Source organism: Amphiura filiformis, chromosome 5, assembly GCF_039555335.1.
Source record: "Amphiura filiformis chromosome 5, Afil_fr2py, whole genome shotgun sequence".
Taxonomy (NCBI): Eukaryota; Metazoa; Echinodermata; class Ophiuroidea; order Amphilepidida; family Amphiuridae; genus Amphiura; species Amphiura filiformis.
Window position 1 is genome coordinate 53,992,223 of NC_092632.1, and position 18,702 is coordinate 54,010,924.

Here is an 18,702-nt window from a genome sequence, read left to right on the forward strand (position 1 = left end):
AGCCTGAGTCGCTTGGCCTATCTCGAACAAAATCGCCATGCGTAGCTTTTGAAAAACGAGAGGATTCACCGTACTATCACAGCAATTTTTGACACGAAGATATAGGGATGATGACGATGTGTGGGTCGCAACAAATCCCCCCTTTTGTAATTAGTAGTTAATCAGTGGTGTGGCTTTTTGGGGCTGAAGCCCCTGCACTTTGTTAAAAATCATGTAAAATCAGCTGTTTTTTGGCAGGTGATGTTAGCCGTTAAGCCCCCCGCATAACTCTGAAAGCCCCCCTGAGCCCCCTGCAGGAACAGATCCTGGACACCCCTGTGTTAATGTTACAAAATTTGCTGCAGTATTTAAGGGTGTTAACATGCTGGATATGAACTTGTACATGCCTTACAAACATGTACCCCCATACTACTAAGCAAACAGCATGGGAGTCAAACCCAATGCAGGCATTTACAACAATCTGCAATTGACATGGGTTAAGGGGGTACTACACCCCTGTGGTAAATTTGTGACTATTATTGCATTTTTCTCCAAAAATAATAAGACACTGGTAACAAAAGTTATGTATATTATTGGGGCAAGGAATCCAATTACTACACTGAAATTTCAGTGACTCAAGACAAGCGGTTCAGTATATATGATAGAAAATGAGGTACATCGAAGCGGTACCTTATTTCTTATCATAAATAACGAACCGCTTGTCTTGGGTCATTGAAATACAGTGTAGTAATTGAATTCCTTGCCCGTATAATATACATAACTTTTGTTACCAGTGTGTTATTAGTTTTTGAGAAAAATGCAAAAATAGACACAAATTTATCAAGGGGTGTAGTACCGTCTTAACATACTGATGCAAAGTATGTAATCAATATGATGAAGTATAGTATTTGTAATTTGATAATGTTGTAACAGAATTTGTCTTACATTGTATCTGCCACATACTGCTTGCAAATGTTACTTGCAAATTCATGCTGCTGTTGTGGCGATGTAATTCAATAACAGGGTGACAAGGTTGAAAGTAAGGCTGTGGGCATACATTTCTAGCCTAGCCTAGCAGACTACATGATTCCAAAATATAAATCAAAATAAACTCGCTGACATAACATAGCTTTCAATTTTACTGCCTGCCAAGCATTCTAACTTATATGAGACTATATACAATATTCCAAAATAACACTGTATCATAAGCACTGACATAAAATTTCTGTGACGTCCAACTCGGGGATCTTGAATTTTTGATTGCCAAAATCTGCAACACTAATTAGACTCATGACGAGGGATAAACACTTGCTTTTAGAACTCTTACTCGATCTACTTCTGTAACGATCTGCATACATAATTAATATCTGTTGACAGTAACTCTAGGTTAATGGTATACAAATCAGTATTTAGTAAGATTTGCTCAGAGGTAAGGAAGTATAAGGAAGTATGAAACTCTCATTTTGATAGAGGTGTGTGGGGGGGGGCATCATGAGGTGTGTAGGAGAATGGTGAGGTGACTGTTTAAATATAAGAATGGAGATGCAGATATGGGCATCTTTGAAAATAAATGCTCCATTGAACAGATTACTAAACCAAAGATTATACAAATAGATGTGGTTGAGCTCAATAAGCTGTAAAGTTCCCAATTTATACAAAGTTGATGTTTAAAAGTGACATTTTACATTTTTAGGATTTTGTGAGGTAAATCTTTTTGAATTGGAGCATGATGGTCATTGATGGATGAACCTTTGTGAGTAGGAGCAGGAGTGAGACTGTCGGGAGCTATAATGTCAAACATGTCACAGTGGCCTACTTATGATCACTGCTCAATCATTCTTGGAGTATTTATGTTCAAATGTTTGTTTCCTGTAGGTGTAGTGGTTCAAAAATAATAATGTGAAATGCATTTTGAATAACATTTTATTTATGGAAATATCTGTGTTGAGGTTCCAATGATCAAAACTGTTGCTATTCAGTTATTGATTTATAAAACACTAAAGATGAATTCTACATCATTTTTGGATAAACATATTCTCAACATGCTTTTCTGTTTTCATATGCCAAAAGGCATTTTTTATATGGAAAATAGCATTTACCTGAATTTTTCAAATAAAAAAGTGAAATGCATCTAAAACTGCTCCAAAAACTGCATGCGTGCAGTCCACCTATGGGAAACAGTTATTTTTGTTAGCCTTTGGCAAATAATTTTGTATTAATCTGTATCGTATCCGGTTCCCTTCAATGTACACATATAGTCTGTATGTGGGTGAAGACAAATATTGGGTCATACCAGTTGAATTATAATAAAGTCACCAAATTAAACATATACTATCAGTGATTCCCTAAATCAGAAAATTTATTTAGAAAAAAAAAATCATCGAAATGTTTTGTAAAAAGTATAGATGTTCTAAAAAATGTACCCTGCCAAGGGATAAGTCTGAGCACAAGCTAATATCACATTTTAGTCAATGTTGGAGGAGTTTGTTTGTACGGACACAGGTTGTTGATAAACACACAACTGAAAGAAGCTTCCTATTTATAAACAGTGTCATTTTATACCTTTTAAGGGGTACTACACCCCTGCCCAATTTTGTGCCTATTTTTGCATTTTTCTCAAAAATTATAGCGCATTGGTGACAAGTAAGATATGTATATTATAGGGGCAAGGACTGCAACTACGGCACTGGAAATTTTATTTCAGCGCAGACAACAGTTGTGGAGTTACAGTCAAAAATGAGGGAAAACCAATATTTGATCAATAAATCAATAACTACTTGCCTTGAGTTGCTGAATTTTCAGTGCAGTAGTTGTAGTCCTTGCCCCTATAATATACATATCTTACTTGTCACCAACGCGCTATAATTTTCGAGAAAAACTCAAAAATAAGCAAAAAATTGGCTAGGGGTGTAGTACCCCCTTAACCAATTATTAATATGAAAACACCTTTTTATGACTTATCCTTCTCTTTTAAGCCATTCCTAAAAACATTTAATATTTTTACTGCTTTGCGAGGATCACCAGATCACTGACATGCCTTTAATGATATGCAAATTTTAATCTGCCTGATCAGCTCTCATCATCCTATCAGAGCTTCATTTCCCTGAAGGGGTGAACTGACCTTTAGTGTGTCCAAAAGCCTTACACAGGATAATATTTGTTTCAGATTTATGTAAAGTACTTCAAGCAGGCATCCTGAATTTACAGATCCCTATACTACCATCCACACCTTCTCTGTGAGACTTATCAGTAATATGCCCAGGGGGTCACTTGCATTATGTTCATCTATACATTCGCACCCCCAATAAATGCTGAAAAGAGTCTTGATTTTTACAACATGGAGGTACATTTTGTGATCAACCTTCCAACATTTGGGTCCCTTTTTTGCAAGGTGTGAATATCTATTGTAAAATGACCTGTAGATTAGAATGCAACTTCTTAATTTGAATCTAATTCAATTTGTGACCAGATTGAGTCCACTCTGGCTAAAGTCAGCAAATGCCAAACTGAGATATAGCCAGAAATAGGTTGAGGCAGTGGCGGCGCCAGGGGGGGGGGGATGCCCCCAGTCCGAACTCTTGCCCCCTGTTTCCCCCCAGTAAACCCAAAATTACCCCTTTTTGCTGCAATTTAAATTTGTGCAAAATTGGTTGATTTTGCTCCTCCTGAAATTCACTTTGCCCCCTCAATGCCCCCCCCCCCCCTGAAAAAAATCCTGGTGCCACCACTGGGTTAAGGTTATATCTAGTCAAAGCAAGACTATATGAACATGTCAAAATGTATAACTTTGCAACCAAATCAGTTATGATAAACATGGGGTTTGGACTGATAGATAGGTATTTTTTACTTACATAAATTTGATAATAACTCAATTTTGAAAAAACAAATATGACTTTTGTCAAAGTGGATTGGACCGGGTCACATTTATAAGCCTGTTCTGCAAGTTATGCCATTTAGGGGAGCAATTGACATCATGGCAATGCCATATGAAGAGTTATCAATTTTGAAATGTTGGACGAGCATTAGCACATCTGTATGCAGGCCCGTACGCAGGATTTCATTTGGGGGGTGATTTTGTGAAAAGTGGACTTTCTTTCCAAAATTTGGACCTTTTTTGTCCAAAAAAGCGTAAAAAACCTGATTTTTTTGCTCGCTACACTCACAAATTCAGAAATTTTGGGACTTTTTGTATACTTTTCCAAAAATTTTTTTGGGGGGGTGCGTAACAACCCCGCATCCCCCTGCGTACAGGCCTGTCTGTATGGGAATGACACCCCCAACATAAACAGGATGGGGAAAGTGCCATTTGATTTTCTGACCTTTGCAGAAATATTCACATGTGTGGGTTTTTTTACACTTTTCCATATTTTTGCTGGAATTTTGATAAAGAATGTTGAATTTGATTCCCTTATATCCAGTATATATTTATTTATTTAATTTAAACATATTTATTTATTTATTTGAATGTATTTATTTGCTTTTTAGAACAATCAATGGGAATCATCCAAATTCCAAGACCCTGTTTTACGGGTCCAAAATTAATCTGTGTCAAACAAATTGTATGAATGCCCCATATCTCTCTGAATATCATCATAAGTCAATTTCAGTGGAGAATCATGCATGCACCATAAACACTATACCCTTTAGGGACAACTTCATATCAATGCATAATTACAGTTGTACACTGTTTTGTCAACGATATTCAGGGGTGTGAGTGACCACAGATAAAAAAATCTGAAAAAATCTGAAAAAGTCTGAAATTTGGAAAGCTCCTATACTTTTGTACAGAGGAAGAGCAGAAAAAGAGATAAAAATTGAGATCAAAAAATCTGAATTCAGATTTTAATCTGAACTCTCACACCCCTGGATATTAAAGCCACTCTCAGTAATTTGAAAATCAGAAAATTAAAAAACATCAATTTTGTATACAGCCTGCTAACGCACTCTACAAGTAATGTTGCATAGGAAAATGCTCAACAATTGGTTAAAAAGTACAAAAGAGGCTAAAAATATCAGGACGGCCAGAATCCCATAAGCTGAGTAAGGGATCTGGTATAAGCAGATTAAAAGAGGAGGTTATTGGGTGTAGAGTTTGCCTCAAAAAAGGGGGTCTATTGACAGACACATGATGCGTACCAATATATGGGAGTCCCCCCCCCCCAGGTATATATATCTTTTAAAAGCCTTTATCTAAAACAATAGCAAGTGTCACTGTATGTATGTCTATTTTAAGCTGTTTTAAAAGCTTTTAAAAGCCGTTATCTAAAAAAAGGTTGACATATGTGATGCGATCAAGCAAAATCAGTCGGAACTCGGAAATATTGATTTTGAGATATAGCCAAACAAAGGAAATATTTCCTTTTGTTTCCTTTTGTTTTGGAAGCTCTTTGATTGCTCATATCTTTGGAACTGGTTGTTCAATTTCAATGGGGTTTTCTGCAAAATCAAGATTGTAAATGCTTTTTACTATCCTATAATATAAGAAACTGAAAATTTGATATTTCCGAGTTCCGACTGATTTTGCTTGATCGCATCACATTCCATTGTATGTATGGTATAGAATTTTAAGCTTTCATCTCAAATTGTGTTTGCTGATGTAATGCAAGTTTCTTGGGAGCTATCACATATCAACATTTGAATACAATGGCTTTATTCCATTTGAAATTTACACTCCCCCTGTTTAACTAAACTCTTTAACACACAGAGGGAGTATGAGTTTCAAATAGAATAGACAATTTGGTGACTTTCATTTGAAATACACACTCCACACTCTGTGGTAAAGCCGTATCATGGGTTTCAAAATAATTAACCTGCACCAATTCTATTTGAAAAGCACACTCCCTCTGTGGAAGATTTGTCAAGACAGATTTCAAATGGAATAGAAGCCTAAATAAGTCAATTTGTTGTTGTGCATTTATATTGTAGACTTCCTGCATACAAAGCAATGATATCAGTGATATATCGTCGGCTGTATTCCATAGTGGCGTATAGTGATTTTTGGTCATTTTTTTGAAAATTGGCACATATGTTTTTAATTATGTTCTCTTTCATTGTTTCTAAGTCTCATCAGTCATAATTAGCTAATTAATTAGTAATTAATTAATTAAATGTGGCGATAGTTACAGAGTGACATTTTTCAGATTCCATAGTGGCGTATGGACCATACGCCACTTTTTATACACATTTTATAATTATGAAATATCGGCAAAAATGAAAAACATCGTATGTAATAGTGGCGTACGCGTATCGGCCCTATACGCCACTATGGAATATTTAACGATTTAAAAGTAACGCCATAGGGATTACACGGCGACCGAGGTGGCGACGGTTAACGTTAGGTTAGGGTATTGCGTTTTGTTTTTTTTCTATAGTGACGTATAGTTTTATTTTCAGTTTGCCAGCAATAGTATGTATTTATTTCTTTTGAAAATATATAACAATAAAATCTATTTAGTTTACTACAGAAATTTCACATCATTTACAAAATATAATGAATGTCTGATTTACACAACTCGATTTTAAATTGGCATTTCTTCAAACCCGATTTTCTCGAAAAGTTGTTTATTCGCGGCGCCCCACTATACGCCACTATGGAATACGGACGACGATATGTGACATGATCAAGCGGAATGAGGCGGATGTCGCTAATATTGTTTTTGAGATATTGGCAAAAACAGTGTTCAAATTCTTTTGTTTTATATTGTTTCAGCCATTGATTAATTGCTCATAACACAGCTACCAAATGTCCGATTTTGATGGGGTTTGCATCAAAATGTAGCATTTGTAAACTGCCAGAATATGATGCAAAAAACTTCAAATTGAAAATTGCCGACATGTGACTCGTTCCGCTTGATCGTGTCACATATGTTTACATAAACAGGGATTTCCAAGTAAGTTCTGTTTCATAAGAAGCAGCTGCCTCAATACTGTATTTGGTATTTGAAAAATCTCCCAATCTACATGCTACATGAATTGATCTGATGCAGAAAGACAAGTAGTTGCCATTCATCATTGAGATGGTTTTAACACTTGAGGCATCTTTACTTGGCTGCTATATGAGACATCTGTCCTCATCAATTCAACCAATGGTTTAAGGGCTCATCACCCACTTTTGCACAGTAGTAGCTAGTACTTTTGTGAGACCTGAGAGCACATCAGACACACCAAATTGCCATTAGGAAACAAATTTGAGAAAACCTTCTGTTAATAAAATACTATGCTGAGCCACCAGCCTGGGTGGCTCACGCCCAGTAATTTCAGATGATTGAGCTCAGTAATACATCAAAGAATGTCTTCCAATTCATGAAAACAAATAGATAATCAGCTTATCAGATTAAAAGCTTAGAGGGAAGGTCTTGCTGCTCAGCGAGTGTTTGTAATTATCAGAAGGTTTTCTCCAAATTCATTCTCTAATGCATTCTGAATTCGAGGAATGTCCTGACAAATAATTTTGATAGTTTGAAATTCATGATATAATACAAATTTTATGGCAAATTATTAAAAATTGACATTTCACAGTCCTCAGAGTAAACTTGATAAAAAATGATATGTATATACTTAAAATGTAATAGCAGGGATGAAAAGCTGACCATCATAATGAAAATTTCGACCTTTTGTATTGAAGATAAGCATAAAGTTCCCCAAAAGACCTAAAATCTTTTAGTATATAATGGCCATTGGCGGCACCAGGAATTTTTTTCGGGGTAGGGGGGCATGGGGGAGAAGTGAATTTCTGGGGGGGGCAAAATCGACAAATTTTATAAAATTGCCGCAAAAAGTGGACATTTATGTAATTTGGGGGTTTTGGGCTCAAAAGTGGGGGGGGGGAGGAAACTGGGGGCACGAAAAATATTGATGGGGGGGGCAAATGCCCACCCCTTTCTCTTCCCCCCACCCAGCACCGCCACTGATAATGGCCAGGCTTTGATTATTGAAATATCACTATAAAGCTACTACCAACTAAACTTGACCAAACCAGGGATGTGACAAAACTGACACTTTGATCATCAGCTGATGATCAGTGTCACCAGAACAGCTGCAGATAGCATGGACAACTACTAATATGTGTGTGCCTCCAAGCCACCATGATACATGGTATAACCGTTCTTGGAATGCCGTCTTTATGTATTAATGGTGACATGGCCCAAAGAAATCGAATGACAAACTGCCCGATTTGAAGGTACACACAGTATGTACAAATTATATCATACAAATTATTTTGCTCTATTGCTCCTGTACCTTGAGTGTAAGAGTTCAACCTTATGTTTTTGACCAAATTAATCTCAAATTTTAGCTTTAAAAACAAGTTTCACTCGCTTCTCACACATTTGTTCCAGTTTAACATGGTAAATTATTCTGGGAATGAAAGACATTCCATTCACTCTGCTTATGGAATTTACACCCATATTACCTCAGCTCCATCTCCCCAAATGTCAAGCCACTGCCATTTTGATGCATTCGGTGCTTTTACAATAAATTGTCACCAGTGATATAAAAACTCAAAAGAGCAGCATTGTTTTGCAAAACTGAGTGGTATTTGTCAGTTGATTGGCTTATAGCCATGTATGATCTTATAATATGAAATTGGTTAATATTTTTCAAACCTGATATTTTGGTATATTGTAATGTTTACACATGTCCCAGCTTACATCTACATGGAATTGGCCCGAATCGTTGAGCAATTGTGACGTAATGTTGTATTCAGACCTTTTAAGTCTGACTAAAAGTCTCCATGTTAAACGGTCAGCAGAGTTTCTTTCACTCTACCTTGTTATTTCAGCTTAAAATAGACAGAAACCTTTCCTGACAGTATAGAATACTATTATTTCAGCATATTGAGTAAAGTTAAAGTTAAATAACAAATTAAAAATTTGATGGAAAATGTGCATTACGGCTTTGATGCAAATGATCATGAAAAGGAAAGTAGGATAAAGAAATACACACACAAGAATTCACTTTTCAACCAAAGCAATAAGTACAATATTCAGCTTTATACAATAATTATGTTCAAGCAGCCATTGCATTAACTCTCACATTTGTCACAAATCAGATTTCTTATATAAAAGTTCATATCATACTGGATGACAATCTTAAATTATATCTGCCAGAAAATCTTACCTTCCCATAATGCATTGAAATATAACCCAAGATATCATACACTTCCCACAATGCTTTGCTTACATTTTAATTTCCTGTACTGATTTGTTCAATTAATTGAAGCACATCCTGATTTGTAAAATGTGACTCCTCGCCACAACTGAGCCCGGATGTCGCCAATCCTCATTTTTGAGATATTCAACCAAAATATTCTGCTTGAAATTAGCTTTAAAATGATGTATATCATGTCTATAGTACTTGACATTTAAGTAGTGAAAATCAATAAAACAGTCAATAAATCCTTTTTTTCCTATTGTTTATTGTTAAGTTCGATGGAGCATATCTCAATAGTGGCACTGGCGACATCCGGGCTCAGTTGTGGCGAGGAGTCACAAATGTTCATTTTTCTTGACTATCTACCTATGTTTAGCCAGTCTATTCATAAAATGAAAACAAAGGGAACCTGTGTCATTTGATGAAATGAATGATGTATCATACAAAGGATTCTGGGAAGGGTAAGACATCTTCTCTGACATGAAACCTTGCTGTACTTTACTAAATAGGATGACAATTGTTCATGGAACATCCACAAAGTACGTCAATACATTGTAATTCAAACCTCATGGGCATTCTGTGATTCTAGCATCCTCTATAGGGTATAATCCAATAGATATTTAATAAGGAAGAAAGCTATTTCCAAAATTTCAGTTGATTCAGAATCGAACATTGAACTCAGTGCCCCATAGGCTACTGTCTGGGTGTCGAGAGCCAGATAATACAACTTGGACGATGTCTTTGTCAAACGATTGAATCTGTAAGAATGGTTATGCACACAAACATTACATAGGTTTCTGATGGTATAACAATCTTAACTGATGTTGTGGAATAAGTGGAGGGGTGGGACTCATCACAAAATGCCCCTTTAAAGCAATTGTACCGGTATTAATTTTTCCAAATTGCATGTTATGTGCTGGTTTTAGACACACTGAAATGGGATAATCCATTTAAAATCTACACTCCCACTGTGGAAGATTTTGGAAATATCTTCCATAGGGGAAGTATAAATTTTAAATGGAATTAGCACATTAATTTCAATTTGAAACTCACCCTCCCTCTGTGGAGGATTAGGGGTAAATCAGTCTCACAGGGTGTATGAAATTCAAATGGAGCTGCCTAATGTGTTCATCCCATAATGAAATTCATACTCCCCCTGTGGAAGATATTTCCTAATCTTCCACAGGGGTGTGTAAATGGAGTAGAGTAAATGGACTTCAACTGGAACTTAACCCCATGTTTATAATGGAAACAAGTAACAGGGGGAGTACAACTTTCAAATGGAATTAATACATTAGCAGCTCCATTTGAAACTCACTCACCCTCAGGGGAAGATTCAGGTTGAATCTTTCTCAGAGGGTGTATGAAATTCAAATGGAACTGCCTAATGTGGTTATTCCATTTGAAATTCATACTCCCCCTGTGGGAGATATTTCCAAAATCTTCCACAGGGGTAGTGTGGATTTTAAATGGAATAGCCCATTGCATATAGTGATTAACAGGGCTATCTTCAGTGAGCTTTGACTATAATGAATACTGGGGTTTTCCATTTGAAATCTATACCAACCTATATGGAAGACCCGGGGGGGGGGGTCACTCACTACTTGACTTGCTACACACCCGTGTCCAAGAAAAGCGTCTAAAAGGGTATGTTTTTCACCACACAGCGGCGTTGACGTCTTTTTGAAAAAGGGTACTTTTTTAGAAGGCATCGCCATTTAGGGTACTTTTTCAGCCAAATCCTTAGAAGTTTAGGGTTAGTAATATTAATGTTTGAGTGAGTTTGCACTAATTTGATCAAAATCACCACTTTTTAATTGATTCCTGTTACTTTTGTGCATGTTTGCTTCAGTATCTATATGTCTGCAACATCAAAAAGACACCTTGGGTATCAAATAAAATTAGCTCATTTCCCTGTTTACGCCACTTAGGGTTTCAATATAGATATTTCCAAGTTGACGCCATTTAGGGTATGGTTTTTGCATGTGCTACGCCATTTAGGGTAGGATTTTGCATGTGTTTCGCCATTAAGGGGTGCAATTTGGTTATGTGAAAATTTGCCATTAAGGGTGCATTTCAGATGTGTTCGGACGCAGGTGGGAGGCACTTTTGTGTGAGAGTGACTCCCCCGGGTGGAAGACTTGACCTTAATCTTTCACACAGGGAGTATGTATTTTAAATTGAGTTACCTGAATGGGTGTATCGAAATGAGCTGATACTACAGCACACTCTTCTTGTGGTAAATATAGTATGCATATCCATCATGGAGGATGAACAAATAATTTCAGATCCATTTCTTGTCTCTGAATTGGAGTTGTTTTAGAACTCAGGTTCTAGATGTTTTTCTTGATTCTGAATTGGAGTTGTTCTATGTTGCACAGAGTCAAAGGAGGCATTTTGAAAATTGAGTTAGTTTAATTATTACCTTATACAAACATTAGGCTGTAGGCCTACTGAAAACACCAATGGTTGTGTATACTTATAGCTTATAAGTTCTGTGATGTGTATTTTTTTATGTATTTTATTGTTTTTATACTCCATATTTTTACTCTCAATTTCAAATTTGCAGCCTTTGGCCTCCATGGACTAGATCGTGCCACATATAAAACCCAGGTTCTAGAAGTTTTTTCGTATATAAGTTATGCAAATCATTTCTGTACATAGCAGTGGATCAACCAATGCATTCTTATATTTATACATTTATCTAATATTATGATGCATCTGCTATCATCATGGAGGATGTACAAGTAATTTTTGAACTATATCTTTTTTCTGTGGGTCTAGTTGTTCTAGATGTCGTTTGAGTTCATTCTGTAATGCTAGTTGTGCAGAGCCTCTCTGGAGAGAACTGTGTCCGGTTAGCACCTGCAAAAAAACAAACAAACAATTGGATAAATGGTCGAAAATATTTTTGCCAGATGTTACCATGGTTACATGCAATGTAATTATGTGACACTCTTATTACTCTAATTGTGACACAATCTGGTCCATGGGGGGGGGGCAAAGGAGGCATTTTGAAAATTGAGTTAATGTAATTATTACATTATGCATACAATAGGCTATCATTTATTGAAAACACCAAAGGTCTAGCATACTTGGTTCTAAAGTTATGAAGTTTTTTGATGTCTATTTTCTTATGTATTTTACTGTTTTTTACTCGACATTTTTACCTTTATCTCAGTTCCAAATTTGCCGCTTTTGGCCCCCATGGACCAGATCATGTCACAATTACAACAGTGGCAGTGCCATGGGGGCACACCTTCCCCCACTTGATCTTTGCCCCTGCTGGTTACTCCCTCCCACAGCCTGAACACAAATATCAATGAAAACCCCACAAAAACTGCCAAATCTGAGGCAAAGGATCTGATTTTTGTTCCCCGATTTTACTTGCCTCATCCCAAATCCTGGTGCCAATGAATAAAAAACACCCAAAATAATGGTATTAAGAATATCTAAAGAACACACTCAAATATGCTGGAATGTATAACAACACCAACATGAAAGTACTGAATTAATCATAATGGTCATGATTTTTGTTCTCAGAGATAAAACACTTCACTAAAGGCTAATGGAAATAGATCATTTGAGATTGTTTCAGAACATGCTTTGATTACATCTGAAACCTGTTAGAAATCATGTGGGACTGTTTCATACAAGTCTTTACAGAATTATCAGACTTTGGTAAAACACCAGATGCTCTCCAAGCAAATCAAGAATATGATGAGGGAATGCTATTAAAATATTTCATTATTAAGCTTATTCACTACCCCTGTTAACTTGAAACGCTGTCAAAAGTATCAGAAGGATAACTAGATCTGGTTACAGATCTGGACCTAGCCGGGGCCGGAAATGCCAGTCTTATCTTAAAGTTTGACCTTTGACCGGCTATTATGGACATCTCACTCCATTAATGGTGCATCACTGTAGCATGTAGGTGCTTTATCCGTCTTCCATAGGCTGAGATACAGCTACTTTTCCGTAATTTTAAACATTTTTGGCAAATTTGACGTTTTGACCTCCTTAATGACCTTTGACCCCAATATAAAAAACCTCATATACACCGAGAAAATGCATTGTTACAGTTTAAATTTAAAAAATCTACTATGCTTAGTTATGGAGATACAAATTCTTGAAGTTATTTAGCTTAAAACCGGAAATGACGTCTAAATGACCTTTGACCAAAAAATAAAAATACCGTGCATACATCGGGTAACACTAATGCATATATGAAGTTTATGTCACTCTGGTCTGGTTACGCTTTTGAGATATAAAAAATGAACATATTTGATGATTTTTGGTTTTTGACCGAAGCGACCCCTTAATGACCTTTGACCCCAAAACTGTAAGCACCCCAAGGACCCTGGTTAGTAGCAATGCAAGTGTGTTAATGACAACACTCTGCTATGTAATTTGTAAAAGCAGTGATTTTTGAATATTTTTAGCTTTCAGACCGGAAATGACCCCTTAATGACCTTTGACCCCTTATCTGTGAACACGCTATAGACACCGACCAAAGTCAAGTCACATGACCTAAGCATGTCACCATCACATGTTATTTGTGGAAGAAGAAGCATTTTAGAGTAAAATCGCATTTTTGCCACTGTGAGCAGGTCAAAGGTCAAATGGAGTTCAATGTCATGTCACATGTGGGGACATGGTCAGTGGTGTTTGCGACCAAGTATAGTCAAAATCGGTCAAAGCATAACAGAGCTAGGGCGAAACGTGGCAAGTCACGCACGTGTTGCCAGAAAGAAGCAGAAGAAAGATCCGATAGCATCACAAGACCTAGCCGGTGTCCCGGCTAGGTAATAAGATGGGTTTTATTGTTGAGTTCAGAACAGATTTCCCAATATTTGAAGAAAAAAGTGCATGTTATTTAATACTAAACAATTTTGGCCAAAATGAACATTTAATGTGGGTGGGTACTTAGTAACTAATGATTCATTTCCATTAGCATTACTATGGAAATGCTCATTTATCAAATAGGATACAAATGTAACAAGTGACTTACATTGTTTGATCACTTGATATTACAGCATATTTTTAATCAATAGAGTGGATGGATCATTCAATTTTGTGTTGAAATCATAAAATGTTAATATGTAAAATTACTCTAAAAGTGGATATTTTCATGCTACATTTTATTCGTGTTTTTGTGTTCCAAGTTTCTACACCGAAAATAACAATGCGCGAATATATTCATAATGTGTATAGTTCAATGTAAGGAAACAAATAATCACAAATTAAAAAAACAAGGGAAACCATTCAAAATTGGCAAAGTGCACAAAATTTAATCACATAAAAAATTCCCTTTTTCAGTAGGAAATCTTTGGTCAAAATTGAGCACACACACTGCATTGATGTGGCGTGTAATAACAATTTATTAGTGAATTAGAAGCATTGGATATAAGATCACAGTTCAGTGAATCGACACCATGATTATTTGAAATTATTTTGACAGTTTGTTGAAATTTTGATTATTTTTGATCAAAATTTAGCACACTCGCAGCATAGATATGTTACATTTAATCAGTAAATTAAGTGCACAAATATGTAATAATATCAATTCATTGATAACGGAATAAATACTTCAACATGTTTATTTCCCTACCTTGTTAAAGTATATGAGGCATAGCTAAACAATATAAAACACTACAATGCATTTACAAGAATATTTTGATAACAATTATTAATGTTGGAGTGTTAATAAACAGGTTGGACTGACCCTAAAATTAAATAGATTTGTGTTATTTTTTTTTCATATTTGAATGTTCATATATGATATAAAATTGCTAAATATATTGTCTGTTTGTAAGCACGACAAACCTTATAAATCGTTGTTTACCATCGTATTATGTGGTGAATTTGTGTGTTTTAATATTATATGTGGCAAATTATTATTTTTGTAAATTACAGACCGACCAAACCTGAGTTTGGAGTTTAAAGGGCATTACAAACCTTTTATTTAGCACTCATCTTTTAAAGTACATTCAGCTTCAGTATTAAAATTCTCAGTATTTCACAATATCTCCCAGTATGACTTGGTGGTATAACATATTTACCAAGAAATACCAGCATTTCGCACCATGTTAATTAGTCCAAACATTAGCATTTCAGGCATTTATCAAAGCAAAATTTTAATTAAATACAATCTTCATCTGTGGTGTTATCCTTTTTAAAGACATTTCTTGTTTAGGCCTAACTTCAATGAGTGGGCATCTTTATTTTCCATTTTGGCAAATTGGATCAATTTTATAGAACACCTTAGATCCTTGTCACACTTGGGAGTAACAAATAATGACTGATGCAACTCCGACATTTTTGACATGCAACTTTGCATGCATATATCTGCTGTTATGACAGCTACTGTGTTCTCCATTCTCAGCCGCGGTGATCCCTCTTTCCCAATCAACAGCAAATGTTTTCATTTAATATTTAGATAGATTCCTTTGTGTAAAAAACATTTGTATCTTCTCTGATAACAATCTTAATGCTCTGCATGCTAGCTATAGGTTTCAACATAAAAAGTTCAAGTTTTGAGATATTTTCTCAAAATATCAAGAGTTATTGTAAGAAACACTGAACCAACACTCAGCTTGTTTGTAAGCTTACTTGTTTTAATGCATTTTTCATGCTGATTCCAAATATGGTCATGAAAATTTATAATTCTGACAATTTTGAATTTTAAAGAAACTTGTCTGCAGTCAACACCCACATAGAGAAGGTTAAGTCAACAGGGATGAATAACACTTGCAAATGCTAAACATTTAGCATATCAGGTGTAGATGACATAGATTTTATGACCACAATTTATGTTCTCTCATGAAGCTATGTTAGCTATCTGTCTGAAGCCGACAGCAGCCTTACTTGCTTCCCAGAATGCAAGATTGCATTACGAAAGACAAAACCAGTCAGTGCATTTTGGGGGATCCAACAATGAGGGGAACAAAAACCTGCAAGGGGCATGCTCGCCCTTGGTACCGCCATAGAACCCAAGCAGCAGCCTAAATTTTGGACATCACCATTGGTTCATAACGCAAATACAAAACTTTGTCAAGTAATTCTAAACTCTAATATTGCAAGGGCAGTGCAACAATTATTTTAATGGAGGGGCCACTTTTTAGACCATTCAAGAAAAAGTTGACCCAATTCATTTTAAAAGATTGTACATACATTCTGAACCAGACTGTAAATGGTATCACATTTCATGTATCAGAGATCTGATGACTTAATACTGTTCTAAAGCTTCCTTCAATATGAGTATCTTGTGACAATCTAAACAGGCTATAGAAAAACACTTCAATGCAAACATATGAACATATGAATATGTGCTCCAACACAATATCATGCCATCTGCCACAAAACTAAAACAGAGGTTTAAGATATCCCATGTAGAGATGGCAGGATTACATAAGCACTTTAGTTCCGCTTGGGTATAAACTGAAAATGATGTCAACTGCAGTTAAGCACATTGTCAATAGAAATTGTGTCTCTTAATCCAAGCTAATTGAATATTCCAAACAAAATTATAGCGCAGTTCATGTGCAATTATGCATCAGGAAAATCAGAAATGTTTTTCAAATCATCTCACTTTTTGATCTCCTACTAAAATTACGCAAAAAAACGTGCAAAAACTTGTCAATTTAAAATTAAAAATGGGTCAAATTAGGACAATTTTGCGATTTTACTCTACTAAATTTACCATTCATTTTGCTAAGATATAGTCCAAATGTCGAAGTCCAACCGTTTGTTTTTCTAGTTACAAGTAATTTATTTTATCAAAACCTAACATAGCCCGATTGAAATGTCTACCAAATTGAACATTTTGAAAAATGGCCCTGCCTACGTGCACATTGAGTTGTTTGCTTCAACCATCTTGCATTGCACTCTTGACAAAAATGTAGTGTGAGATTATCCATAAAAGTTAATGGGGCTTTGCAAATGACACTATAAATACACTTTTTATGTCAAGTGTAATTACCATTTCTTGGGGAGTTGACTGGTAAGTAGATTGTTAGCTAAGTAATAACCTTATTGCTTACATGGTTTATGTGGGTGTTAAGATAATCAGGTAAGCTAGGCATGATGTCTTTCATGTGTTCCAAGTGCTCACAAGAAACTCACCAGCATTCATTTTGTTTTTGTGTAATTCCCAATTAAATCAATAAAGATGAATTGACAATAAAACAAAGCAAATAGAAGACACAAAAATAGTAGTTGATAGTTGATGCAGTACGATGATATTGGCAGAATAGTAGGAAGTTGGTACTATATAAATTATACTTGATAAAGTAGTGTTTCTATCAGCAGTAAATAGTTGAAGTTATATGATTAACAGCAGATAGTTGATTAAATGGCATGCTATCAGCAGTAGATAGTTGAAGTAGTGTGCTATCAGCAGTAGATAGTAGATGAAGTAGGATGCTATCAGCAGTAGATATAGTTGATGAAATAGTGTGCTATCAGCAGTTGATAGTTGATTAAGTAGTGTGCTATCAGCTGTAGATATGGATGAAGTAGTGTGCTATCAGCAGTAGATAGTTGAAGTAGTGTGCTATCAGCAGTAGATAGTGGATGAAGTAGGATTCTATCAGCAGTAGATATAGTTGATGAAATAGTGTGCTATCAGCAGTTGATAGTTGATTAAGTAGTGTGCTATCAGCTGTAGATATGGATGAAGTAGTGTGCTATCAGCAGTAGATAGTTGATGAAGTAGTGTGCTATCAGCAGTAGATAGTTGATGAATTAGCATTCTATCAGCACCAGATACGTGATGAAGTAGCATTCTATCAGCAGTAGATAGTTGATGAAGTAGCATGCTATCAGCAATATGAAGTGGAATGCTATCAGCAGAAGCTAGTGGATGAAGTAGTGTGCTATTAGCAGTAGATAATTTAGAAAGTGGATGAAGTAAGGTGCTATCAGCAGTAAATAGTTGATAAAGTAGTGTACTATTAGCAGCAGATAGTTGATAAAGTAGTGTACTATTAGCAGTAGATACTTGGTGAAGTAGTGTGCTATTAGCAGTAGATACTTGGTGAAGTAGTGTGCTATCAGCAGTAGATAGTTGATGAAGTAGTGTACTATTAGCAGTAGATAGTTGATAAAGTAGTGTACTATTAGCAGTAGATACTTGGTGAAGTAATGTGCTTGGTGAAGTACCGTAAAATGGGGTAACTTCGGTCAGCGGGGTAACTTTGGTCGGTCAAATATATTTTTTTAAATGGTCATATTTTCGTACAGCAATATTGTTTTTAGTCATATTTGGTGCCAGTTTGTTAAGAAATATATTTGGAAGAAATAATAGTCGCTTACGTGATTTTTGACCAAAAATGAGCATTATTTAAACATATTTTTCAGAAAAATAAAAATCAATATTTGTGAGCAAGAATGTGTGTTTGATTAATTTTACAAGGGGTCAAATGTCACAAAAAAAAACAATTTGGCCATATACAGTGAAGATCAATTTTTTCTTCATGGAATGTAATTACACTGACCAAAGTTGCCTCAAATGTGGGGTACTTTGGTCAGGCCATTTTTAACCCCTAGGGCACCCTTACAAAATTATTAAAA

The 18,702-nt window shown here is 35.7% G+C and overlaps 1 protein-coding gene across 1 annotated transcript in view; it reads right to left on the reverse strand.

Annotated features, from left to right (window-relative positions):
- Positions 1-11,627: 11,627 nt before the first annotated feature.
- LOC140151903 (uncharacterized) overlaps positions 11,628-18,702 on the reverse strand; it is a 41,786-nt gene continuing 34,711 nt past the window's right edge. Inside the window, exon 2 of the mRNA XM_072174216.1 lies at positions 11,628-11,994. Within this exon, the coding sequence (XP_072030317.1) occupies positions 11,860-11,994 (135 nt within the window). The 3' untranslated portion in view covers positions 11,628-11,859. The remainder of the gene's footprint in view (positions 11,995-18,702) is intronic.